The sequence below is a fragment of the Pectinophora gossypiella genome, chromosome 16 (genome assembly GCF_024362695.1).
Source record: "Pectinophora gossypiella chromosome 16, ilPecGoss1.1, whole genome shotgun sequence".
NCBI lineage: Eukaryota > Metazoa > Arthropoda > Insecta > Lepidoptera > Gelechiidae > Pectinophora > Pectinophora gossypiella.
In genome coordinates this window covers 8029487-8056582 of record NC_065419.1, presented here as the reverse complement: position 1 = coordinate 8056582, position 27096 = coordinate 8029487, and the positions used below count along the sequence as shown (strand labels likewise).

Genomic DNA, 27096 nt, shown 5'->3' with positions numbered 1-27096 from the left:
AGTTATTCAAAATGCCGCAAATAGTCCATGTGGACAGTGTGTGATACAGCTATGTAAAGCTTGGGGAATAAACACATTCAACATTGTAGCCAGCCATTGTAGGTATGAAGCTGTACGAGAAAAACTTCTAAGCATTGGAGCAACATGTGTTTATACACTGGAACAAGCTGAAAAGCAAAAAACATTTCTAACATCCCTATCACAACCAGTATTAGCTTTAAATTGCTTAGGCGGCAGATATGAAGATGTTTTACTAAAAATACTTGCGCCAAAAGGAGCGATAGTTTACTATGGATGCGCCTATAATTTACCTTTAGCAAAAGAATTTGAACGTCCTGATGTCCGCTTCAACAAATTTCATCTCAATGAGTGGCATAACAAAGCCAGTTGTGTTGAAAAGGATAAAATGTTGTCTCAAATTACACAGCTTATGGTTATTGGAAAATTTAAAGCACCAACATACGAGCCTGTTGAACTTAAAAATTACGTACATGCTTTAAGAAATACTGTTCACTGTGAAGCCTTTAGTACTATAAATTATGTATTTGATTTTACTCTCCCGTAATTTATTACAATATTTATTGTAAACGTTTATGTAATATTGAATATTTTCTTACGGAATAAAATAAAAATACTTGTTTAAAGATTGGCTGTACACATGCGTTGTATAAATTATTATAAGAACCGAAACGTAAATGTCACGTCAATTTGACAGTCAGACAAAAATTATAAACAAAGGGAACGCAAGCAGCGATTTTCACAAAAAATATGCAAATTATTTTATTTTGAGCACATTCAATTAAAGATCTATCCTAGTAACAAAATTATAAATCATTATGTTTAAAGTGTAACTACGATAATTAATAATTAATTGAATCACAATAGTTTGTAATAGTTCTACGTGAAATATTTTTTGTTTTAATTAGAACAAAACACAGGCACTTCATAAAATTAGAACCTTAATTACAGTAGATCTTTAGTATAGTAAACAATGGATAAAACTACATTTGAGACATATGAATACCTGCCTACTAGTAGCAGTGAAGCTGCTACGGACCAGTTCTTCGTAGTTCAAGATGATGGCACATTTTTGTGTAAGTAATACATATTTAAACTTATAGCTTGGGCTCTAGTATACATATTATTATTTTAATATCAACCTGTATTATAATCCAACAGCTACTGAGTTAGTTTTTTTTTTTTTTCAGTGAACAGGCAAGTGCAGTATGTGGCACAAGTCCAACACGTAAAGGAAACCCTGGACGGATCACAAGCATGCACAGTGTATGATGTGACCCCTCAACAGTTCTTTGTTGATGTGGCTGATAACTCCACAGAAGTGGTCTCTGTTGCAGGTAATTAATAATATACATCTAATGTACTCTATTAGATTTCACTGATAGGCAAAGGTCCATCCATTTAAGTCTCTATAATCAGTTTAAATAAGAAATCCAACATCAGTTGTTAAATGAGTAAAAGTGTGTTTAAAGTTTTAAAACCAAGCTATCAATACTTTTCCAGATATTTTGCCAGAAACAAACAACTTTTATGGGAACAGTTTTCTGCTTCAACCAATTCTCAGTGAGAATGCTGAACAGGTATACCTAAACTTTTATAGAGGTTTACTTTCACATTGACATTCAAAAACATTCTTATTCTTTACCATATTAATGTACTTCAGAAGGCAACTTGCAGCTGTAATATAATAAATTGCATAAAATAAATTAATATACAACATAGCAATAACTCCATTAGAACGTAATTTATTCAAATTATAGGCAGAGAAAGATCAGAACATCCAATTCAAAGACACAACTCAGCAAGAAGCACTTGGCGAGAATGCTTCAATCAGTAACATCAACAAGCAAAGCACTAGTTGCACAGAGGTTTGTCATTTTTAATAAATATTGGTGATTATTCCTTACATGTGATGGGAAACATAGGTGTACCTATAGATAAGGTTGCCATCTCTAAATTCTGCAACCAGGACAAAAAGTGTGAATCCTCCAGATTGTGGGGCTTACAACCCGAATATTTGAACACACGCCTATGGCTACACTTATAGCTACCCACTTCAGTGAGTGAGCATGAGGGAATTTGCAAGAGATTTAGAAGGCGCGAGGTGCAACAAATCGGAAAATAGTCTCTTTTTTCTTCATTGTGTCTAAAAAAGTATTTGTAATATTTTATTTTTTCAAAGTCTAACTATGTTACCAACTGAATAAAGATATTTTTGAATTTGAATTTACTATTTCAGATAACCATGACCGATGAACAATATAAAGCTTTAGAACAAAAGGGCTGGGTTCTACTAGAAACAAATGATAAGATTTTTATACTAGACACATATGGACTTCATGATATTACAACCAATAATGGTATGTTCTTCAATTTAATATCATATTTATAACAAATATGTAATGGCTCTTTAATTATTATTTTTTATTTCAGATTTGATTCAGAGTTTGAGAAATGATAGTAAAAGTAGTAATAATGTGGAAATAGAAGGACTAAGGTAAATATAATTATTAAACTAAACTTAAGTTGCCTTCAAATAAACTAGCATTTATTATTGCTATTTTAGGCTTTTGACAAGTTATAGTAGACACCTACAGGTGTGACCTAACATTTCGAACGACGGAACGCAGGTCTCTACCAGACAAAATGGAATGTCTAGTGTCTGGTATCTCGGCAGACGAGAGGTTAAATTATTTATATGGGCGAAGGAAAAAAGAGCAGTTTTGGCTCTTGCCTTCCGTCCCGCAGTACTCTATCTGACGCGAGTGGGATGGCGCCCTGAGTAGTCTTTTCAAAGCCGTACTATGACGCCTGTCCTTCGCTTTTGAATAATACTGACAGTTACTGCTGCCCTCTGCCAGGTTCCTGGTTACAGTCACTGTGACTTATCCTTTCCATCCTGCATTGCCGTACCCATTCCTCCCATCTCCGCCTCTGCAACTGTTGTGGTCTTCCTACCTGTATCCCTGCGCACGATTATACAGTATGTTATACCCCATAGGCCTGAAAAAAAAAAATTGTAATTAATATTATTTCAGCATAATAACAACTGATGAGACAACAAAAACCGAGAGTGAACCAAACAAAACACAGCTTGAAGTATATATTCAGGATTCAGAAGAAGTTTTGAACAATGAGACAATTAATTTTATTGAAGAGGATGAGAGCAAAGAAATTATTGCTTCAAAATTAAATGTAATCAGTGCAGAAGAAGGTATTCTTAGTGTCAATTCATTCACTTACCCAATACCATAGAATAAAGAATACTGCGTATAGAAGGGTAACTCTAACCCCCGCACCAATTCGCATCGCGTCCTTATTCACCTCAACCCTTCTAAGTCTTACTTTAGTCTATAAGTCCGTAAGCCGCTAAGGAATAAGGGGATGCTTGCGTGGGCTGTCTCGTTCGCACACACACGGTAATGCGGCCGATAAGAATGAGATTTGTATAGTGAAATACACTGAAAGAGAGGAAACAATAACATTAAGCTACTTATCTTCCTGGGCACCTAACACTTATGTTATAAACAAGTTATCTAAAAACTTTAATACAACTCGTCTACCGCAATGAGGATTACAGACATATATAAAAGTGCGCAATGCAAACAAATGTCAAATAGCAATATTGCTTTCTTAGATGAATTGCTTCGATGTGGCCATTTTAACCCCCTTTTATGTGTGCAAGTTCTTGTATAATAAATGAGCTGAACTTGTCTTTTCTATGCAACGGTCTTTAACTTGTTGGTTTCAAGAACTAACCACAGTCCAAAAGTAAGAGCTCCAACAACATCAAACTTATTGGCCGTCAATCCAATGACAGCGGGCTTAGCACCGTAAGCGCGCGACTCTTTCTTGCCTCGACATACATCACCCGTCACACTCTCACAGTACTGCACTGAAAGAGACAGATGATCTCTGTCGCGGCGAGAAAGAGTCGCGTGCTTACGGTGCTAAGCCCGCTGATCTCGTTATTTTAATAAATATACATTTTTGCAGTAGAAACTACTGAAATCGAACACAAGAGCGATTTTGTAAAAAAAGAATTGTTACCAAGTGTTTGTAAGACAGAACCAGATAAGGAGAGCCAAGGAGTTGCACTGGAGAAACATAAAGATAATATTATAAGAATTAAAACGAAACAATGCTTTAAAAGTAAGATTTACAATTTGCAAATAAAATTATCCTTTTTAAATCAGAATTAATTTCAAAAATGTATTTCAACTTGCTGTTTACTAATGTAGGTAATGTATTTAATGGTATTGTAAATATTTCAGGTATTCCCAACAAAATAATTTTAGGTAAAACATTAACTGGAAAAAGACTGGTTGCAAAAGTGGTCAAGTGTATGCGCAAAGAAGATGATGTTAAAATAAAAACTGATGAAAAGGAAATTAAAAATCAACCTCAACCCATAGTAGAATCGAATGAAACTATTGAACAAACTGTTGATAATATTAAAGACCTATCAAGTAAGTCTATCTAGTATTTTGATGTGATGATGCAGTCTTTTTAGCAAGGTCGTCACGACTTTCATTGACAAATTAAAACATTTAACAGAAAAGTATACTAACTCTATGTTTGCTTTCTTTTAATCAAAATTGTGTTTTCTTTCAATCTGTGGAAGCTTGTTAATGGCTTTTAGATATTAAGTTAGTATGTAACTTTGAAATTTAGCTGTAAGCTCCCCAAATAAAATAAATAAATCTATAGAAAATTAAAAGGAAAACTTAGGATAATAGTTCAAGCAGAATAAGTGGTTCCTTATTCCAATTTACCACACCTTGCAACTAATTTCTCATACTAAATGAATAATCATAAGTAGTATAAAAAGAAATCTATTCTATACAATATGTGCCTGCTAATCTTGAGAGCCGGATTTCTATGGAATCTGGATTCGCATGCGGTTTCTTCCCGACTGCACAAGGCAAAAGAGGGTGTGTCTATTGCTGTTATGATCGGCATTTCTCTAACAATAAGATAAGAGTAAAAACGGCACTGCCTAGGATAGCCGGATCGAGTCGCTACACATAATATATAAACAATATTGAATGATTTGCCCTGAAAGGTGAGGAGAGGCAGTTCCAGCAGTTGTTCCAGCTGGCGCTGCGCGGCGACGTGGAGAGCAGCCCGCAGCAGGTGGCGGCCGCGTACGAGGTGGTGTGCCGGCTGCTGCAGGTGCCCGCCTTCCAGGTCTCCGTCGTCGGAAAGAATATCGTTGTCACTAAGGTAAGTATTTCCTACAACCATAGGTAAGTATTGACAATCTGCGCGATCTTATCATGCTTGGAAGATTGAGATCGTTTGACGCGACTAAAGTGCGATCGACCTTCGCGAGCTTGATCATGAGAACGCTTGTCTATATTGGTTGAAGCCCGCGTTATTAGCGCCGAGTGGAACATAAACGACGTTAACAAGTTAACAGAGATTGTTACGATCTAACGTATATGTTTATATTATGGTACTGTGTGAGACTTACTACACAACGAGTATATTATATTCACGTCTGTTTCAGGTGATAGAAAGCAAATTGGGTGTAAATTCAAAGCGTAGTACAAGTTTTGTAACCGGGATAGTCACATCCGTCAATAATGGCACCTGCTTTATACACGTTCCAGATTTGTTACAAAAACTCATATCTGAAAGATCAGGTAAAGTTATTAATTAACTATGAAGGTTGGAAAAGTTACTAGAAAATAATTAATGCCCTTACATATTTGTTTCTAGCATCGAAGACTAAGGAAAAGGTTTTACATGTGCACATTTCTGAAACCAAATACGAAAATAACGTGGATGCACTATCAGTAATACTAAATGAACGTGGTAAGTACCTACTGAATCTCTGACGCCATTGTTTCCAGCCCATTTACACAGGAACTTATTGCCTCCGAAATCATTACTACTGTTTCTACTAAACTAAGTAGGTAATCGTAATTACTGTAATTATTGATTGAATCAGAGTATGACAAGTAGGTACATAATACTAACCAAGGGAAGTTACATGCTAGTAACAAAATGTTAACGGAAACTCAATTCTAAAATGTAAAACTGTTGCAGAGTTGCCATCTCAGGGAATACCATATAGAAAAACGCCATCAAGACAGGCTAGTCGATTGTACGCATGCGGGACTTGCGCTTCAATATTTCAGTCCGAAACTGAGTTGGCTGAACATCAAGAGGTTTGTGGTACATTTAATTATTGTCCTAGTCGCTTGACTTGGTTACCAGTCTTTATAATGAAAACTAACCATTCTTACACATGCTCAAATTTGTCACAAAGTCTTAGGAATCATACCCGATAATGCTACGCGAGAAAGATAAATGTTTTGCGGCATCTAGTTTCTATTTTTCGTACTATTTCTAGTTCCTTATAAATATATAAGAGATTATATCATTAGTTTCCTTTCTCATCAGTCACACGCGATGGATGCAGACGGCGCTTTGACTATTGATACAGATAAGTTGCCAAAGAACTCCATGACAGTAAATGTCAAGGGATACCCGTATTATGTTGAAAAATCCAGTAAAGGGACAGAATATACCTGTTTGCAGTGTTCTGTAAGTATTAGTTTTACTTATTTTGTTTATACCATAAGGTCCCTGTTACTAAAATAAGTAGTTGTAAGATGTCTACTGATGAATTGAGGATTTGCCTCTATACCTTGGGGATTATAATAGGCTTCAAGTCTATTATTTTAATGTTGAGTATTTTAATTCTATTGTAATTTGTTGATTATGTTAAAAAAATATTATAAAGATGATATAAAACAAATATTCTTCATTTCCAGATGAAATTCACCAAGTTGAGTAACTGCCTCAGGCATATAAAAGTCTATCATTCTAGTCAGCAGAAATCTACAGAACAAAATAGTCAAGACAAAACTGTCAAAAAACCACGAGAACCACCTTATAAATGCAAAATGTGCAACTGCTCTTATTTCTATCCATCTTCACTTTCAAAACACATAAACAAAGATCATCTACAAAGCAAAGTAAACTCACACACTATTACTGGAAATAATGTTAATTCGATGTGAAAAAATATAGAAAATTGTTATTGAAAATATAGTTTTATTTTGATGTTACCCTTAATGTAACAGTAGGCTTAAAACAAGTCATCTGAAAATATGCTATCTAAATCATCAAGCAGATTGTTATCATCAGCTCCAGTCTTGCCATTGATATCAACAATGTTTGAACCTGAAACAAAAAATAATAATAATCTAGACACTACTGAACCAATACGCTGAGTGCACTGCACAAGCACAATAAATAATATTTTGTGAAAGTACCAGTGGTTTTGCTTTGTAAGGTTAAGCATCAGCACAATACTCTTTCAGCTGTCACTGTAACTGTTTCAGCTCAATAGGAGTACCTATTATTTATCCATCCAAATGCAGCCTATGTTCAGTGCTGTGTATAGTGCAGTATACACCAATCACAAAAGTAACAAAGATTTACAAACCTAGATCCATCATTGTTCTCTCAGTCTTTATCACAGTGAAATCTTCCTCGTAAACCCAAGTGTATCCAGCAGGTAACTGCTTCTCTTCATCCTTCAACACTGCAGAACTGTATATAGCATAGATATTGCTCAAAGTTATATTAAGGTAATGTTTCTTGAAGGCACTTCCTGTGGTCAACACTGTAGGCTTCCATAGCACAAGTGCACAGTATTCTGATACTATGTATGGTGAGAAAGTAGACCATGCATCTCGGTGTAGTGTGCATTTTATATGTCCTGGAATAAATGAACAACAGTACGTAAATATCTTGAGATTGTTGGCTTTAGTAGTTTTAGCAGATAAAAAAACAAATATGGTACAATATAGTGAAAAATATTTAAAAATTTATTACATTATTTAAAAGTTTCCAACCTGTAGCATCCCTCAATGTAATCAAAGGATCTATGACAGATCTATCCACAGACTCAACAAATGCCACTACTGTCTGGGCCTTTCTCCTCTGAAGATTACCAGCTAACGCCTGCTCTTTGATACTCTTCACTGGGTCAATATCACACAGATTCCACACTTTAACATCCTCTAGTAAACGCAGCCAAAGAGGTGACTCAAAAAAGTCCTGAATAACATTTTGGGAAAATTCTATATCCTGAAAATTTCATACAGCATTATAAGTCGAAAATATTCTATATAATAGTGTCATTACAGATATAAACCTTATTAATGGATGAACCTCTTAAATATAAAAATAACAACAAAAAAAATACCTGAGATAAAAGTTCCATTTGGCCAATGGTTTCATCTTTATTCTCCTCAAGTGTCCCTGTCAACAATCCCGCTGGCCCCGGGAACTTCCTCTTTGTTTTGTGATCAAAGTGAGAATTGATTATTTTTCTCTTTGTATGTTTTGGTGAAACAGTAGAACCTTTGGTACCCCCATTAATAGTAACAGGTTTGTTTTTATTTGAAACTTGCACAGTATTATTACAGCTAATTGATATATTATATTTCATTAACTCAAATTCTGTAGTATTTTCATTACTTTTGTTTACTTTCGTCTCTGTTACCAGACTATAACTTTTGTTTTCTGGAAGTTGCGTGTTGAGATTATTTTTGCCAACTGCTTCGGGAAAGTCAAACTGAGAGAGAACCTGCAATCAAATTGTAAGTATAAAGTTTAATAGTACATACATAAAATGTTATTTTATTAAAACAAAAATGAAGGTTACCCACCTGATCGAAATCATCCGATTCAAACATTTTAATAAAATCATAAGATAATGTTAATTTAAGTACCTAGTAAACAATTACTATAATGAAATGCAGAAGAAGTAACTGTTGAATGTATGAAAATAATTTCTAAAATAAGTGATCGAAGTTGAGCGGTTGTTTGAAAAGATTTTTGCAGTCTATTTTCAAGTTTGTCAACTAGTCTGTCTGTCACTACCACTACTAGTGTGTCACTGACAAAGACCTGTCACTCAACAACATGACCATGACACTTTTTTTTTTTTTTTTTTTGGTTTGGTTTTCCCCGAAGGGTAAGGCAAAGGGAACTATGCCCATACAGCCATGTCTGACGTATTTTTTTTTCTTGATGATTAATGAAATGGTGAAAGGTGATGAATGATGATGATGAAACCTAAGCCCCCACCCTCGGAGTAGACTCCTACTCCGAACCCCAAACGAATTAACTCAAAAGTCCGCATAAACTTTTGAGCTATGAAGCGGCTTCCTAGCACGAAGCGAAAATAGGCAGATACACTTTGTTTATTGAATACTCCAATGTAATAACACTCGCGAATGTCTTCCGACTAACTTAATGCGATCATTAACCACAAAACACCACTTCGTATTAATTATTTAGATTATTCAATGAAGAAAGCAACTGTCCCGTTCCCGTTTCCCGCTAAAACATGACCATGACACTGTCACTTAGACCATAGATATTTTTTATTTATAAAAAACAAAACAATTATTTTACGGCTCTGGATTAACAGCTATTTAAGCCCAGTAGTGGGATCTTGTATATAGGCTAGATTAGATTAGTTTAAATCGGGTAGCGTTGTTCATTGCCTCTCCCTCCAGCCACTTCTAAAGCATTCTTCATTATTTCCGCGAGTATTTCATGGACGTGCGCAGAATAAAAATGACATTGGTAAAATGGGTGGGAAAGCAAATTTCGTTTTAACAATTAGCGTGGGACCGCCCGAGAACTCTGTTCATCAAGAACAATGTTAGTAAAACGCCCCGCTCGCTGCCAATGTAGATAGAGTAATCTACTCTGTCACCAGTCACTTTAGACATTTTTTTTCTGAAACATTATGAACAAAACTTTTAAACTTCGAATACATAAGTAAAACAAAATACACGCACTTTCTTTTGACACTTTCAAACAGACAATTTATCAAATTTTAAATTAATCAGATGTGTAAATGAAAATTATTTAAGTGTTCAAACATTTTTGCCCTTGGCATCTCCAAATTGTAAAGGTGGTAACTAAAAAATATGGCTCTGGACAAGCAGAGGATTCTAAGTGAATTGGGAAGCGTAATGAATCAACTCCAGAGTGCCGACTGGTAAGTTCTTATCGATCTTTTTGTAATTAAAATGTTTTGGATTCGTATCAGATAAGCAACGATACAAATTGGTTTCAGTGGATGCATGGGCAAGATGTATTCAAACCCTGGACAAGGATGTAGAGGTGGCGGATGTGGACATGGTTGCTGCTGTGGACACGGCTTTGGTGCTAATTATACTGCTCCAGGCGGCGGAGAGCCTTACGCCATGAATAGTTATTCCATGCAAGGTGGTGGCATGCCTGAGGGAGGCCTGCACGGAGGCGCCATGGTTGCAGGCGGCGTACAAAGTGGTGGTATGCCCGAAGGAGGTATTCAGGAAAGTGGCATGTCCGGAGGTGGTGGTATGTTTGGAGGTGGTATAACCGGTGGCGGTATGCACAGAGGTGGCATGCAGGGAGGTGGCATGCAGGGCGGTGGCATGATGGGTGGTGGCGTGCAGGGAGGTGGCATGATGAGTGGTGGCATGCAGGGTGGTGGCATGCAGGGCGGTGGCATGATGGGTGGTGGCATGCAGGGAGGTGGCATGATGGGTGGTGGCATGCAGGGAGGTGGCATGCAGGGCGGTGGCATGCAGGGCGGTGGCATGATGGGTGGTAGCATGCAGGGAGGTGGTATGCCGGGCGGTGGCATGCAAGGAGGAGGAATGCCTGCTATGCAAGGAATGGCTAGCATGGGTCGAAATGCTCCCAAGTTATATGCTGACACCTACAACTACTTAAGCCAAAATTTAATGCAACCCACAATAAAAGAAGTCTACAATGACTTGGCCTCAATAACGCCACAAAACACAATCGGACAAAATCCTCTAGCTGCTCAAATGGGAATTTCAGCGCCAGGAAATACTGAGAACATAAGACCTACAGGGGGTCAAATTCCTGGTAATGGAATGCAAGATGTAACGGGAAATTCTGCTGCCATGGGTGGTCAAGCTCCTGCAGGTGGCATGGATAATCCCATGCACAACATGGCTGGTGCTACCGGTTCAACGCCTGGTCAAATGGGAGGAGCACCATCTGGTGGACCAGGGAATATGGGAATGAGCCAAGGCAATCCAGGAGCTATGATGAATCCAACTGTACAATATGTAACTCAAGATAATATGTATACGGCTAATACGAATCCACAATCCGGAATGACTGCCAATATGGCTCAGAATCCTAATGCACGACAACCTAATTATATGAATGCTAACCCGGCATCTCAGCAAATAGCGAATCCGAATCCTTTCGGTCAACAATCAGCTGGTATGAAAAACATGTTTCCAGGAACAACACAGGGAGATTTAAATTTCGATCCAATGGCTATTGCAATTCAAATGAATCCTGCAAACCAACAAAGAGTTGCTATGGAAACAATGAACAAGATAATGAATAATAAAGATCTGAGCGTGGGTATGATGCAGCCTGCCTTAGCTGGTGCGAATGCAGCTGCTGGTGCGATTGCTCAGAATAATGCCGTTCCTCTAAATCAACAATTGACGCCTGACCAACAAAATGATGACCTAACTGGCCAAGTAAATGATCAACAAATAATGCAAAGCCAGCAGCCTAGTTCAGTAATCCAGCCGAATCAGCAATTCGCTTATACGGCATTAACGGGAGCTCCTTCGATGAATCAGCCAATACCACAACAACAAATGCAAGGACAACAGTATCAACAGATTCAACAGCAAATTGACCCTAGGGATGTACAGCCAGGATACGAAGGATCCATGTCAGATCCTAACGGCCAAACACAACAGCAATATCCTCAAGGAACTAGTCATATGCCAGGGCAAGAACCCATTTACGCACCAGATACAAGGAATAGTACAGCTGCATACATGGCCCCCAAGTACACAACGGGACCATTTGGTAATTATCAAGCGCAAGGTGGCTATAACATAAAGAATACCATGAGCAAGACTGCTCTAGCTGGAACTAGACCGATAGGCAGTACAGCAAGTAGAAGTCAACTACAGCATATCTATCGACAGTATAAGGCATCACACTCAGCCACTCAGCAGAACATTAGACCTCCACCTGTGCAAGGTGGATCCTTGTCAGAAGGACATTTACACGCTGCACACATGAATGCAAATCCACCGACACAGGTGCCTGTGGAAAAAGTTGGTGGTGACACATATGCAAGTAACCCAGTAGGAGGCCAGCCGATGGCAAAAGTTGAACCCGTCGTGGGCCAAGTTGGAAATGTTCCCGCGACCATGCCACAGGGCGGTGACACTATGATGAACCAGGTATTTTTTTCTAATTGATTTTAAAAATGATAAGGAGCTACATAATTTAATTAATATTTCCAGGGAACTAAGAATATTTAAACATTTGTTAATATTTTATTTTTTTGTAGTCACCTGGAGCTTTGCTGCAGAAACGGGGAAGAAATGGAATGCAAGATTTAACTTACACACCCTATCGTGGAACGACGGCGTGGTCTTTCCACGGCTAATTCCTAAGCTTTCTTAGTTTAGTGATGAATCCTTTGCTTGTCCGTATTTTACTAAGGTTGAAGTTTCGAATATAAAAATTGTGATTCCGTGAAGTGCAACATGTGATCATATTTATTGGAGTCTTGTTTATTCGTGGTCTATTGGTTGTAATGTTATATTTAAATTAAGTTTAAGAGAATTTAAAGAAAATTAAATGAACGTTAAGTGGTAATTTTTTACTTTTTACCCTACCTACTGTATTTTTTGCCTTACCTACCGCACACACTGTCAATACCATACAATTGTATCACTTTCTGCCTGCCCCAATGTGACACCACACTACACTGCATATTTACTACAAAGATATCTATAAAATATCTATACAAAGGTATTAAATAGTAGCTAAAAGGTATTGGATGTTAGTAATATTTTAAAGCTGATCTGTCATTTTGGGCAGTCATTCTGATGCTCACAGATTAGCGCTTCGTACATAAAAGGTCGTACATGTGATTATTGACAGACGCGAAGTTGCGCCTTTAGGGCTCACTGATTTACACATTCATGGAATTCGTAGTCATAGTTAAGTATACATCTTTGCGATACTATTTGTTTAATGTACACTGTAAATTAATTTGATATTATAATGTATGTACACCATTAACACAATATGTTTATGGAACACGATGTTCGTACGTCACCCAACAGGGTCCACATAATTCGGCGTCGTGGTTCACACCGCGACTTAACGTCCACCACAACCTTATGATCATTTCGACAAACATCCGTCTTGGTTTTTTGTAATTTAGTGGAAATTTGATATGATGTTGTTGTCTTTTTTTTTTGTTTGTGGCGCCCTTTTATAATAAACAATTTCTATTCTATTCTATTTATTTATTCCAAACATCACAGGCTTTCTGCATTATAATATTTCGTTAAGTAATGGTGCTAATTCCTGTAAATACCATCTAATTTTATTTTAGGTTATATCTGTCATTTTCTTATCCGCCGAAAAGGAAAGGGACGGGTAATCGACAAGCATAAAATTTATGGAACACACGTCAATTTTAAGCACAAATCTAAAACAACTGTCTAAAAATTCGCCCGGGTTATTCATTTATTTACGCATTCTTCCTAAAATTAAGAGCTGTCAATCATCCGTCCCTTTCCTTTTCGGCGGATAAGAAAATGACAGGTATAACTTAAAGTAAAATTAAGAGATGTCTGCAGGAATCGGGGCCAATGTAATACTATAATAAAAGCTGCGATACTTTCCATCAACATTCATAAATTATGATTTTGTTACCTATATAATTATGTACTAACATAATTATATAGGTGTTTTTCCAAGTTTTTCTCTTTTTTGGGTGCAGGCGGGTTTTTTTTTTTTTGCTCGAGTCTGCTACAAAGAGAATTTATATCACTACCTACGTGTATGTGTCTTATAGACAGCAAACATCATCAATTATAATATTCATATATATACCTACTTCTTTTGAAAATAGTGTAACGTCAATCAGTGTCTCCATAGCACGATCTTTAATTATTTTTAGATATTTTGTTTTGTAGAAATCTATTTACACATTTGGTAAACGATGGCAGTGTTCGATTTTTTGCACCCGTTGAACAACGTAACACCAAAATTTACGGAAGAACAACTAGCTGAAATTGTCGAGTGGTTTGATGAAAATTCAAAGCCATTGCTTGTCATAAATCAAGCCGACGAACCCACCAATGTAATAACTATTGAACAATTACAAATTTTCCTAGGACTAAAGAAGTAGAGTATTGTTTTATTATCGTAGAATCGTGTTTGACTTTTGAGTAGATAATAATAATAATAATTAAAATTTCTAATTGAGACGATAAAGCTGAAAATCAAATGCCTAATATGATTTTAGATTTCACCGTCGAAGTTTTCATTATCCTAGTTATGCAGAAATTATGAAGGAGGTGGAGATTTTAAAAATGGGCACCCACAGGATGTTGATCAAGGATCAGTTTATCTACATTCTCAATCAGTGGGTGATGGAACCGGACATGAAACATGAACTAAAGCTTGCTTTTAAGGCCGGTATCTTCATTTATAATACATAATAAAAAAAATTGGCCAATCATAGGTCCCATTGCTACTATATTATTTTAGGTGTTCGATACGGAGGAACGTGATTATTTGGAAACAGATATCCTGAAAGAAGTTATGACTACTTACGGAGAACCATTAGATTTAGATGAATGTATAGAATTTATTCGTGACGCTAATGTAGCTGGTGACGGCAACGTGATTTATGAAGATTTCGTCGAAAGTTTATTTACTCTGGCACCCGAATTATATGAGTTGCCGGTAACTTTATTTTCAAACATTTATTATCCTACCATAAAGTTAAAAGTTAGTTACTTAGGTGGGGTAATTATGAGGGCCATGCACGGGTCTTATAGCCATATTGGATCAAAAGTATCGTAAACACTATTTTTTTAATCATCTTTACCCATATTCGTAGTCATCATGTTATAAAATAAAGAATTAGCATACCTATATCAAGTTGTGTGTTCCAGAAAGAATATTTATATGAAGATCCAGATGAAGATCCCTCTGTACCTCCTTTACCCCCCGAACCTGAACCTGAGCCTGAACCTGAAGCACCACCACCTCCTCCACCTCCGCCTCCACCAGCAAAGAAAGGAGCTGATAAAGATAAAAAGGGGAAGAAGAAATAAAGAGTTTTAAAATTTATGCTTTAAAATCTCAGCAAAATGTTTGTTTTTAATTATCACAATAAATTTTTAGTAAGACTCTCTCTTATCAGTTAGTGTACGTAATAATAAGTTCTTTTATGAAAGTCGTTTCACCAGCAGTGTATGGGCTTGCACCTAGATCCTACATATGGGCAAAGAGAATATAGGCACATCACTACGTTTTATGTATGGGAGGTGTTAGTTGAAATTTGTATCTCTCCATGTGAGATCACGAAAAAGGAGCTCAAATGCTTTGGTTTCATTCTGATGATTAAAAAATCACTCGCTTGTTTATGGTTAGAAAAGTGACATGTCGTTCGGTGGTGAATAGGCATTTGATGCAAAATATTTTCAATTTTTTTCCATTATTCGATTGGTACATTTGTGTTAAATATGTTTTGTTAAGCTCGTTCGTGTAGATTTACGCATATCTGAACTTTGTTTAGTGTTTATTTTTTAATTTTTGCACATAGCCATGGATCTCGAAGACAATGCAATGGGTTTAACCCCTGAACAAACTGATAAAATTCTTCAATTTCAAGATTTAACCGGCATCGAGGATATGTCGATATGTAGAGACGTTCTGCAGAGGCATCAGTGGGATTTAGAGGTGGGTGTTAGAGCCTAAAATGAGCGAGTAATAGTCACATTTCTAGGTCACCTAATTGAGTGTAATTGTCTGTAAGGTGCGCTTACCTTTTGACGGTTTCTCTGTTTTTGTTTGTTAGGTAGCAATACAGGAACAGTTGAACATCAGGGAGGGGCGGCCATCGGTGTTCGCGACGGAGGCGCGGGCGCCGCCCGTGGTTCACGACCACATAGCGCAGCAGGTGTTCACAGACGAGCCGCCGGAGGGCCCAGGCGGCGTACGTGGCCTCATCAGTTACGTCGTCAACCTAGTCGTGTCCATGTGCTACAGCACATTATCATCCGTACTGAACTTACTATTAAGTTTCATACGTACTGATGACAGACGATGTGAGTGTATCATTGATATGTCTACTTATTTAAATTGAATACATACATCATGCAATTTCAAAAGCAGTGTGTAAACGCTATTGTACCCTACAAAAGGTAAGCTTGAAGGTAATGTAGTGAGAATACCTACTGCGATACTGCAACCTACTTGGATGCATGTTTAGTATTTTTACTTTTGTGCTGAAGTAGAAAAAGAAATGTTATCCTAATTTGCAATTTCTATTTCTTGATTTGGCATTAGTATGGTGAAGAACAGAAAGTTTGGTGAAGTGTGGCTACTCAGTTCATTATGTGATGGATGTAACTCTGATTAGCCCAATTTGGAATGTATTGTGTCAAGAGCTTATGTGTTATTTCTTACGACTACACCATATCAGTTATTAGTCTATGCCCTTATTGTTTGACTTTTATATAAATACTTAATACTTATTGTCCATTTCATGTCCCCTTACAACAACTAAGTAATATATTATTTTGCAGTGGTAACTGACCCTCTCGGCGATGTTATGGGCTTCGTCAACAGCTACACATCCCGCTACAGCCCTCACCCTGTGTTCTACCAGGGCACATATGCGCAAGCTCTTAATGATGCTAAGAATGAGCTGCGTTTCCTCATTGTGTACCTACACTCTGAGTCTGCTACTGAGACTCAAAACTTCTGCAGGTATGTTTCTTGTTTATGCTGCTAAAATTATGCATTTTTAACCTAAAAGACAACATTTTTTATGTAACATTGTTTTTGTACAGTTAGTAAGACTTTAAGTCATTCATGATTTTCACTAATTGTCTGCCAAATTGAAATGTAACTTTGTGTATGTCACTTTATGAGTGAAAAATAGAAAACTATTATCTATTTAATGTTGAATACTACAATTAATGCTACTGTATACATAATATATATTATTAAATAGATAATAGTTTTCTATTTTTCATTCACAAAGTTACATTTCAATTTAGCAGACAATTATATTAGGTTTTACAGTTTTGTTTTCTTAAATATAAATATTTTGGGCCTTTACTCTGGCACCCGAAATATACACATAATAAAAGCAGCTTATCCTCATTGAAAAGCATATGCGAATTTTACTAATCACCTATCAGATTCTTAATATGAGAAGATAAACTTTATTTGATGTATTGGTTGGGCTATACCATATTTATAGCTCCACCATGGCTTAATCCCGAACTGTTCACAGGACCACCCTGGCCGACCCAGAAGTGATCCAATACATCAACACGCACGCCCTGTTTTGGGGCTGCAGCATCGAGAGCGCTGAAGGGTGGCGCGTGGCGCAGTCGGTGGGCGGGCGCCGGTACCCGCTGGTGTGCGTGGTGTGCGTGCGCGACCACCGCATGACCGTGGTGGCGCGCAGCGAGGGCGCCTGCCAGCCGCGGCAGCTGCTGGCGCGCCTGCGGCAGGTGGTGGCCGACAACGAGCCGCATCTAGCCGCCGCTCGCGCCGACAGGTACGCCACAAACTGGACGTTATTGACGTCATTAACTGTAGACTCTCCTCGAGTGGCATACACTACTTGGCTAATACCAACTGGATAATAGAGCGGGAAAAGGTACTGAAATAACTGAAACTGCATAGACTTGGCAATTTAAAAGTCACCACCACTGTTTACTCTCATCAAGTTCTCAGCCGTATTATATAATATATTCATTCGATTTTTGAAGCATCCTAACATTTTCCCGTGTACAATGTTAGGGTGGAGCGCGAGGTGACGGCCCGGCTGCGCGCGGCGCAGGACGAGGCTTACGCGGAGTCGCTGGCGGCCGACCAGGAGAAGGAGCGGCGCCGCGCCGCCGACCGCATCGCGCGGCTGCAGCGCGAGAACGAGGACATCGAGCGCCGGCAGATGGAGGAGCTCAAGAAACAAGAGGTCACATGTACTATTTGATTATACCATGTCTGTAGACAGGGTTAGATTACGGCCAAAAGGGATGCTGCTGCGCGAGAACGTAGATTTATAGAACACCCACTTCATACAAAAAATCCTTGGTTTACACAGATACTACACATTGACGTAATCGTACACGCGTATCTGCATGTGTGACGTCTGACGCCCATACGCTTGAAGACGTAAGACTGACGGGGGTGAGGTGGGGAGCGGAGAGGTGCCGTTTTATACGTAGTACTATTCTTTATTATATGATTATAGCAGATGAAGGAGCTCAAGAAGCAATAGGTCGCCGATTAAATTTACTTGTGTTTCCTTAAAATAAAAAAAAATAAATTAATAATTTCGTATAAAGCAATACACATTACACATTATGATTATACTTTTATGATGTGTCAACGACCTCGAGGAGCTCGGTGGCCCAGCGGTAAACGCGCTCGGCCTGCGATTGTTGAAGTTAAGCAACTTTCGCAAAGGCCACACAAAAAAAAGTTTTCATCTCGAGCTCCTCCGTGCTTCGGAAGGCACGTTAAGCCGTTGGTCTCGGCTGCATTAGCAGTCGTTAATAACCATCAATCCGTACTGGGCCCGCGTGATGGTATAAGGCCCGATCTTCCTATCCATCCATAGGGAAGGCCCGTGCTCCAGTAGTAGGGACGTTAATGGGCTGATGATGGTGATATGTCAACAAATATAAATTAATATTTTTTTTTTTTATGATATGCTTGTTGTTTGCAGCTGGTAGAGGCGCGTGCGAAGATGGCGTCCCGGCTGCCGACGGAGCCGGCGCCCGGCGTCGATACCGTGGCGCTGCTGATCCGCCTGCCGGGCGGGGAGAGGCTCACCCGACGGTTCTCACTCAAGAGCACTACGAAGGTTCGTTCCTATAGTCTGATCACAAACATTTTGTATGGCGCGACCAAAGGTTAAACTTTAGTCCCCTGTATGATATTTTATGCCTGCTAAGTAATATTTTTTCTCACGTTAGCTCACTCTCAGGTCAGCATATTAAGGGGGTTGGTTGAATTTTTGCTTTATTTGTAAAGGTCAAGGATATTTTTAGTCGATTTTTTTTATTGACTGTCTTTATAATAACTGGGAGCCAATGGCAGTGAATAACAGGAAACAACACGATTCATTTTATAAAAAAAAAAGTGAATAACACAAATCCGTTAAATTGTATATATATTTTTTAATTTACAAAATGTATTTACCACAACCAATCTATTCCAGGACTTGTATGACTTCGTGTTCAGCCACCCGCAGGCACCAGAGGAGTTTGAGATCACGACTAATTTCCCGAAGCGAGCGGTCGCGCGTGGTTCATTAAACCTCTTCGAAGTTGGCCTTAAAGACCGCGACGTGCTATTCGTCAACGATATCAACGCATAGACTAGATACAGGAGTGATCAGGGCTTGAAGACAAGGGATTATATCACGAGGTAATAAAGACGGGTTGGCGATAGTTTCGACAAGGGAAACGGAAAGGTTAAACTCGACCGACTCTTCCTTAGAGCTTGTCCACAAAGGGCGAATTCGCCGCGAAACGATTCGCGCGAAATGATTCGCGCGTTAGTGAGATACTAGACAGCAATACATCGCGTCCACAAGCATCGCGCGAATTCAAAATACGCGCGTAAATCGCGTGCACTACGCTCGACTCTCGACTCGCGCTTGATTCGCGCGTATTGCGCGCGAGTTGAGATACTAGGGACGCCTTGTTGCGTCCAGTTAACGCGCGAACTTTAGAGCGAGTGCAAGTATCGAGGGCAATGGAGCGCCAAAATTTTGACACGGAATTGAATTCCTCCCCAAATACTCGCGCGTTGGCACGTACCTTGTGGACGCAACAGTCGCGCGTAAAACGCGCGAGAGAATCGCGGCGAATTCGCCCTTTCTGGACAAGCTCTTATTTTGTTTCCAGACACTTTTTGTTTTTTAGGGAGGGACCGAAATCCAGGAACGGCACTAACAATCGTTGGGCACTAAGGGGTGCCGTAGCACATGGTTGAGGTATTATGTTAGTGCCCATACTCTACTGGATAAGTTAGTGCCGGCCATGTCGAAAATCTGAAGTTTTACAGAGATAAATTAACCTCATAAGCAGTTTATATTTATGAATGTCAACTTGTTAAAACCAATCGTATCCTACACGAATAATAACTTGTATTGGCAATTTGTTTATTATGTATACTTACCTAGGTAAGTACAAGTCAATAAGTATATAGAAGAGTTTGTATAAAATACAGTTTTTCCAATCATTTTGCACTGTTACCTCACAGAAAATATATCTAGAAATAGATAAAAATATTATAGATCCTACATTGAACATTAGTTATAAAACGTATACCTGTCAATTTTAAAGCATTCTAAGGATATCCTTAAGAATATATCAATTGGGATTTGGTTAAAACTTGCCACCTTTGAGTCACCTAGTAATCTTTTGATGCTTCGGTTGAATTTAGTATTATTCTTGGGTAACTATGCAATTCTCCACAAGTGAACTACAATATGATTCAAGCCCTGTTTCTGTCCGATACTCTATTTGTATTTTTTATACATGACTTAAAATTGACAAGGGTGTGGAATGTGGTATGAATAACTCGTTATTGCGTTTGGTCTTCGCTCGGACAATTTTTTTGCGGTACCCTAAACGTTTAGACAATTTTGGGATATCACTACTGACTTGTTTGTTAATTACTAATGCAATACTTTTGTATGTGAACTTTTCATAAAGCGATTTAAAAAACAATTAAGTATAATGGATGTGACAGATTAGGTCGCCCTCGACAGGGTCATACTAATTTTGTACTTAACTATTTCCAGTGGTGGATGCGTGACTACTTGCCAACTTATCTCCAATACCATCATGTGAAGTAGCCACACTAAACCACACAAGATTATTGTAAAATAATTTTAATTATTGTTTCTTATATTTTGAAGTTTTGTTTACCTTCGATCAGTACCATACGTGTATAAGGTCGAAATCATGCAATTATTTATAATTATTATAAATGTTTTTGTTTCTTTTGGCAAATGCTCAAAAATAAGTCTATTATATCGTTTCGGCAAAAGATAGAAATTTTATTTTTTCTCGAGACCTCCTATGTGGAGTCCTGTAATATAAACAATTGTGTAGGTATCAATGATATCATGCCAATCTTAATAAATGTGCTGGACAGAAATACTACATTGTTGATTTTGACATATCAATTTCGACCATTCATAGTAGCATCTTCTTCACAAAAGATTATGATGTTTTGTTTGCCTGTCCACTTTCTTTTTTCAGGTTCTTAACTAAATATAGTTATATTTTGTAAGTTGTGATTGGTATACTATAAGTAGCACTAGATAAATCAAGGAAGCTTGCTGCTCGACATATTCGGGCCGTTCAATCGAGCAATATCTGTATCTTTATTTTTGTATACTGCATTTGTCACTCATTTAGTTGAAGCTGTTTAGCCTGAAAACAAAATCAGAATACTCATTGTTCCTTTGATGCGACTGGAGGGTTCTTGTATATAAATTTACGCGGTCATTTATTTTGATTTTGAATTCGCCAGTCAAGTATAGCATAATGAGACAATCTGGCGTGGCGTTTGTCAGGACGTTCATAGTTGTCGAGTAGCAGTAACATTGGCCGTGCATTTTGTTTGTTTTCATTGGAGACACAAGTTCTGTGATCGCGTACCTTGTGCGTCATTGTGCGAGGTACGCCAGGTGCGGTGCGTCGAATAACGACTTCGTGCATTTATTTGAGGACGGACTGTGTATTATAATTTTTATGTTTTGTTGTATAATAATAAATAATGTTCCTTCCCTATTTTTGTGTTTATTTTATACCTATTCCTTCAAGTCCTGCGGATTTAACGGAACTAATTGACAAGTCATGACAATTGGGTATTTTCCTAGGTCAAAGATAGATTATGAAATTCTGATTATTACTAAATAAAGACATCTATTGGTGACAAAAAACGTCCTCTTTTTTCTATTTAACTTATTTATGAATATAAAGAAAAATGTAATAAGTGCGACATTTTGACACGTTTTTCTATGACGTCAGAGGTTGCTTTTTCATACAATTCCATAGAAATTTCGTGTCTTGACGTTTAGTAAAAAGTAACTGATTTGACTATTCTACTCTAGTCTATGCCTAAGCAGATAGAATCTATGCCATGGCCGTCGGAGGCGTCGGACTTCTGTCGTGACATTCGCATGTCTGACTACGGCAGTGTTTTTCTCACGGCTCTAGAAAAAAGAAAGCGTAACAAAATGTAGGTAAATAACACGAGAAGATTAATTTCCACTATTTATTAAAAAACCATAAATCAACAACACCAAATAAGCTTAACGCAAACACTTTACCTGGAATGTAGGCACTTTTTGTATACAATATATATTATACACAATAACGAATATCTTTGATACGAGGAACAGATAATTAACAGAAGTAAATCTAAGATTTATCCATTAAACCAATAAATAACGCACCCGTGGTATCGACATTGCATTTTTTATCTCATTTTATACAAATTCTTTGAATCAAAAAAATATTCACAAAGTTAATTAAAAAAATATAATTTCACGTTTAAAAGGTTTTTTCAGGCCGTTTAGTAAATACTTTGTATTTTGTTGTATGCATAGTTTGGCTGACAAGTTATGGCACAACACGAGAAATCTACTTGATCTAATTTTAGACGATTTCTATGCAGAAAATCTAAGTCTACCGTGCAGTTTTAGTAAAATTATCTATACTGATATGTCGTAGTTTACTGTGGTGCCGTGGGTGAATGGTAAGGCGGTTATCACATGACGAGATCGCGGTTGGTGAAGCGACCGCAAGGTAGTATTGACTTGTGTGTAAACCGTTCGCAGCGCGGTTGACCGCGTCGTATGACAACTGCCTTATACTTAGGGTATCTACTAAAAGTACAATTATAATGATAGTATGTATTATTAATAGCAACAGTTCACGGTTATTGCTACATTGCGACAGTAACAATACGTTTTAGCTACTGTTATTAAAATATCGTTCGCGAGGAATACTTCCACATTGTGGTGCCCATTCGCCTGGAGCCTGTGGCGGCTCAATAGTAACCCTGACACCAGGGTTGATGAGGTTGGTAATCCACCTCCTAACCCACACGATAGAAGAAGATTGATTGATCAGATGGAATTTCTTCTAAAACTAGTTATTGGCATTGATCTATTTTTAAGTATCTTAGCGATTCTTGCTTTTATATCAAACTAATGATTTACACGAGATATTTATAAAAACCATTGTTGAATTTAAAATAAACGTATTTTTAACAAATAACAGATATATTCACATTGAATGGAGATTTATAGGACTGCAAATGTTTCAAATGGATGGAATTATTTATATACATAATATTACTTATGTACTTACATAAAATTAGTCAATTAAAATTGTATTTTGTCTTTCTGTACATTGAGCGCAATGAAATGCTCGTTATAATAAATTACAATCACAAAATGGTAGTTAGTGTAGTGAAATTTATGCTAAATTACTCGTATCACACTTTGGTTAAAAAATAGTGAAATTTTACTGTGCTTGAAAGTTTGGCCGAAATACTTACATATTTTCATAGCATGAAACTATATTTAATACTTCTGATAGATAAAAACTTTTAAGTACTTAACAGTTGTATTAAATTTCTCACTCTTTTAACTAGAATATAGGTTTGTAGACGATTTACTTATCAATCATTTTACATTGTTCACCTACACCTTTTCTATCCTTATTTAATGACTTTTTACATAGAAGAATTATTACTTTTGGAAATGTCTAGGAAGTAGCATTTCTTACCCTGAAACAAATATTTAAGTAAGTAAATTAAAATCTAATTCTTGTGCACATGTCTTAAACTCTTCGTCCACCTATCTAAGTCTTACAACTTTACTAGTGAATATACAGTCTATGGACTATGATCTTCACTATCCCATAAAAGCGTGAATGCAGTTGTCTTTCATGCCATGCTTCCCCAATAAATCTAGGGAATTGTGAGTGAACTCTATAGGTCCACAGAGACACGCGAAGTGTGTGCACTGGCCACTACACTTCATTTTACCGATCACTTCTGTCAGCAGGTCACTCCTGATCCTTCCTTTGTATCCTGACCACGATGTACTGGGTTCGGAGAGGACATGAGTCGCTATCAACCTGAAATTAGGAAATCGCTATTAGCTTTGTGCCTTTCTACCGAAAATAATATTACGAGTGTCTGAAGTAACATACATAACATAAAGAGTACGGATGGAGTATTTATTTTGTTTGTTTTGCTTCTACCTGTTATCCCACTGCTGGGCAAAGTTTTCAGCGAACCGTCGATCTTTTTCGGGGTCTACCTCGTTTCCGATACCCACCCTGAGGCATCCACAGAGTGACAATCTTTGCGCACAGCTCCTGGCTGATACGGACAGAGTATATATTTTATTAATGTCAAACTTGTCGTGTTCGGTAGCGGCGAACGCTAACGCTAACATTATGCAAATAAAAAATATATAAAAAAAAATAATAATAATATGTAATGCTAGCATTACGTAGTTGAGCGTTTGTAATGAACTCTAACATGACTAATATACGGTATTTTTGAGCGGTAAATGGAGGCGGATAATGCGCACACGTTAGGGTACCTTTTACATAGTTACAAAATATATTAGCAGGTGGTTCTTCACAGTCGACAGACGACGACGTGACGAACTAGATGTGCGCCTAAAAGTTTGGACAGAGGTAGAAAAGGATAGACACGACAGGACAATAGGGGAGAGGCATTTGCCCTGCAGAATATATTATCATTTAGAATAAGTGCCTATGGATGTTATCGTGGTGAAAGGATTTGCAAAAAGTTCTCTAAACGTAGTTGATGTATCGTTCAGTTTATAGAAATTAGCTTTCCGTTTATTTCAACCTTATATGAATTTTATTGTAAGTACTAAACTTTATACTTACCTAGAAAAGATAAATTATACAGTACCCTATTATCCCCTTAATTGGATTAGCTTTGTAAAATAACTTCTTCATTCTAGTGTTACTAAGCCTAAAAGGGTTATCCGGTATTTGGAGGAAGGTTGACTTTGATATAAATATATTATTATGAACAGAAAGGACTGTTTTACTGTATTTACTATATCTTTTATAATAGACAGGGTTACACGAGTTCTAGAACTTCTTAATAGCTAATTTAATTTAAGTTACGGAAGTTCTATTGTACCTAACAACCTAACCCGTAATCATAATAAATTGATATAACTGGTTAAAATGAGTTTGGCCCTTTGGTTTCGAGAACAATCCATTCAAATCGATACTTAGTACATAATAAATTACGAACTTTACAATAGTATAGGCAATAGCCCGTAGTTAATAAAATTAATAATGTATTTAGAAGTAGAAACCCTATCCCTTATTCACGTCATGCAATTTGTCGAAAGGGTACCTAAGTTAATCTTATTAATAGGGTAAAATAACACGTTCCAGCTTACTCCAATCGGGATTATTGGAGCGTTTCACTTCACTACGATCAATAGACATTAAGGAACAACAGTTGGTAAGTTTATAACAATGAACCAATTAGGGATGCCTTTAGGGAGAAGTAAGACTCGTAACAGTTCTGGAAAAATTTGGACTAAGTATATTGATTCATTATTCATGAGACATCAAAAGTTAGGGCGCGGGCCCTTACATTAGCGTAAATGAGTCACTGGCTGGTAATTCTGTTTCTGCTTTTTCTTTTCGAGGTAAATATATAAGGCTAAGTCCTTACGGAATCCGACCCTTTTAGAATTGGGTACTTTATGAGACATCAATGGAAAATTTATGGCGAATGGAGAAGCGTTTCGGTGTTTCTTAGAATGATGGGTTTTGTGGGAATCTTTGTACGAAGAATTGAAGTAAGAAATTGCATGACGCGAGCGTACCTAGTGAAGGGATAGTAACTTAGTTGCTCTTGTTGATTGGAAAGATCAAGCCAAACCATCTGTTCGTAGGTTGCATGTACATTTATAAGATCATGCCTATTTCCCGTTTTGGGGTTGGCGTAGGTAGTCGCTTCAATAAAAACTACAAGTCAGTATCTTACGATTAGTTAGAGCATCCTTATTAGAGTTGAGTTTCATTCCCTCGATTATGGAGAATATTTGTTTGTATAAAAACATTTTGGTTACTATATCTCCAACTTACCTGCTATCCTCTTTTGCAATTTCTTCGAATTTATCCCTGAATAATATGTCTTCTTCGGTTTTGTTAAAAAATAACAAGTGTACTCGTTCACTGGAACAAATAAATATTATGTAAATTATGGAATATTTACGTTTTTTTATCTAGATATAAAAAGAACTATGATCAGCAGAATCTGCATGGCAAACACGCCGCGCGTTGTGCGAATTATATCGAGGACTTCGACCAATAGCGGTTCGGCGTCTATCTACGTAGATAGCATTCGCTGCGTTTATTGGTAGAAGCCCTCGATATAATTCGCGCCGCGCGCGGCGCGGTTGTCATGCAGACCCTGCAGGGCACTAATATAAATACTTAAATAGACTAATCAGGGCCCTGTTAGGGCAAGTAGTTGCTGACCATATCAGGACCACTTGCCATAAGTCTGTAGGTATATCATTGCATTTCTTTATTGAAAAGTCACATTCTGATGCACGAATATCTATTGCGAAAAATTACATCCGAATGGTCGAATGTGTCTATTTCCTCTTCCTTTCTACTACTTCTTTTCTTCCATATTATATTTAGTAGTTTAAGTATTAGTATTTATTTATTAGAGATTGCTACTTAGCAATAAAGGGCCTTAGCGTCAGCTCACACCGAGACGCGATGCGCATACATTTGAATAGAGTAACTCAAAATATACTTTATTTACAACACAAAACGATACACATTTCGACGTGTCGCGGCGCACCGGTGCATCACCAGGACGCGCGGCGTGTAGAGGTCGTGCTGCGTCTCGTGATGCCGCGCGACTTGC

General features: G+C 37.6%; 5 protein-coding genes across 7 annotated transcripts in view; 3 read left to right on the top strand and 2 right to left on the bottom strand.

Annotated features, from left to right (window-relative positions):
• The first annotated feature begins 627 nt into the window (after positions 1–627).
• Positions 628–7079, top strand: LOC126373926 (uncharacterized). Its single transcript, XM_050020278.1, has 15 exons — positions 628–1094; positions 1209–1355; positions 1522–1598; positions 1779–1886; positions 2258–2378; positions 2452–2515; positions 3057–3232; positions 4015–4170; positions 4293–4487; positions 5084–5244; positions 5531–5666; positions 5743–5838; positions 6073–6194; positions 6430–6573; positions 6804–7079. The coding sequence occupies exons 1-15, from the start codon at positions 992–994 to the stop codon at positions 7050–7052; spliced, it is 2055 nt and encodes a 684-aa protein (XP_049876235.1). The 5' UTR covers positions 628–991; the 3' UTR covers positions 7053–7079.
• On the bottom strand, positions 7067–8941 carry LOC126373928 (uncharacterized). Its single transcript, XM_050020280.1, has 5 exons — positions 8712–8941; positions 8246–8629; positions 7893–8127; positions 7481–7756; positions 7067–7215 (listed from the first exon to the last, which is right to left on the bottom strand). Exons 1-5 carry the CDS (start codon positions 8736–8738, stop codon positions 7121–7123), a joined length of 1017 nt encoding a protein of 338 aa, XP_049876237.1. The 5' UTR covers positions 8739–8941; the 3' UTR covers positions 7067–7120.
• Positions 8942–14077: 5136 nt separating this feature from the next.
• On the top strand, positions 14078–15200 carry LOC126373723 (uncharacterized). Its single transcript, XM_050019959.1, has 4 exons — positions 14078–14262; positions 14384–14552; positions 14629–14826; positions 15039–15200. Exons 1-4 carry the CDS (start codon positions 14078–14080, stop codon positions 15198–15200), a joined length of 714 nt encoding a protein of 237 aa, XP_049875916.1.
• A 322-nt stretch (positions 15201–15522) lies between these two features.
• LOC126373930 (FAS-associated factor 2-like) lies at positions 15523–21923 on the top strand. 2 transcript variants are annotated; one of them, XR_007567376.1, is made up of 8 exons: positions 15523–15828; positions 15947–16196; positions 16677–16860; positions 17393–17662; positions 17908–18082; positions 18839–18976; positions 19334–19542; positions 20043–21923. XR_007567376.1 is itself a non-coding variant. In XM_050020282.1 (7 exons), exons 1-7 carry the CDS (start codon positions 15694–15696, stop codon positions 19490–19492), a joined length of 1311 nt encoding a protein of 436 aa, XP_049876239.1. In that variant the 5' UTR covers positions 15523–15693; the 3' UTR covers positions 19493–21923. The 2 variants fall into 2 exon arrangements, 1 of the variants encoding a protein (XP_049876239.1); XM_050020282.1 differs by having other exon boundaries at positions 19334–21923.
• Positions 21924–22396: 473 nt separating this feature from the next.
• LOC126373656 (cytochrome b5 reductase 4-like) overlaps positions 22397–27096 on the bottom strand; it is a 107785-nt gene continuing 103085 nt past the window's right edge. For both annotated transcript variants that reach the window (XM_050019875.1, XM_050019877.1), the window contains 2 exons: positions 26301–26390; positions 22397–24284 (listed from right to left, as the gene is read on the bottom strand). In XM_050019875.1, the coding sequence (XP_049875832.1) occupies positions 24059–24284; positions 26301–26390 (316 nt within the window). In that variant the 3' untranslated portion in view covers positions 22397–24058. The remainder of the gene's footprint in view (positions 24285–26300; positions 26391–27096) is intronic.

Coding starts and splice junctions, on each gene's coding strand:
- LOC126373926 (XM_050020278.1), top strand. CDS start 992: ATGGATAAAACTACATTTGAGACATATGAATACCTGCCTACTAGTAGC. Junction 2,379..2,451: donor TGATATTACAACCAATAATG/GTATGTTCTTCA, acceptor TTTTTATTTCAG/ATTTGATTCAGAGTTTGAGA. Junction 3,233..4,014: donor TGTAATCAGTGCAGAAGAAG/GTATTCTTAGTG, acceptor ACATTTTTGCAG/TAGAAACTACTGAAATCGAA.
- LOC126373928 (XM_050020280.1), bottom strand. CDS start 8,738: ATGTTTGAATCGGATGATTTCGATCAG. Junction 7,757..7,892: donor TACATTGAGGGATGCTACAG/GTTGGAAACTTT, acceptor CATTTATTCCAG/GACATATAAAATGCACACTA. Junction 7,216..7,480: donor GAGAACAATGATGGATCTAG/GTTTGTAAATCT, acceptor TTTTTGTTTCAG/GTTCAAACATTGTTGATATC.
- LOC126373723 (XM_050019959.1), top strand. CDS start 14,078: ATGGCAGTGTTCGATTTTTTGCACCCGTTGAACAACGTAACACCAAAA. Junction 14,263..14,383: donor ATTTTCCTAGGACTAAAGAA/GTAGAGTATTGT, acceptor ATATGATTTTAG/ATTTCACCGTCGAAGTTTTC. Junction 14,553..14,628: donor AACTAAAGCTTGCTTTTAAG/GCCGGTATCTTC, acceptor ATATTATTTTAG/GTGTTCGATACGGAGGAACG.
- LOC126373930 (XM_050020282.1), top strand. CDS start 15,694: ATGGATCTCGAAGACAATGCAATGGGTTTAACCCCTGAACAAACTGAT. Junction 17,663..17,907: donor GCCGCCGCTCGCGCCGACAG/GTACGCCACAAA, acceptor GTACAATGTTAG/GGTGGAGCGCGAGGTGACGG. Junction 18,977..19,333: donor CACTCAAGAGCACTACGAAG/GTTCGTTCCTAT, acceptor AATCTATTCCAG/GACTTGTATGACTTCGTGTT.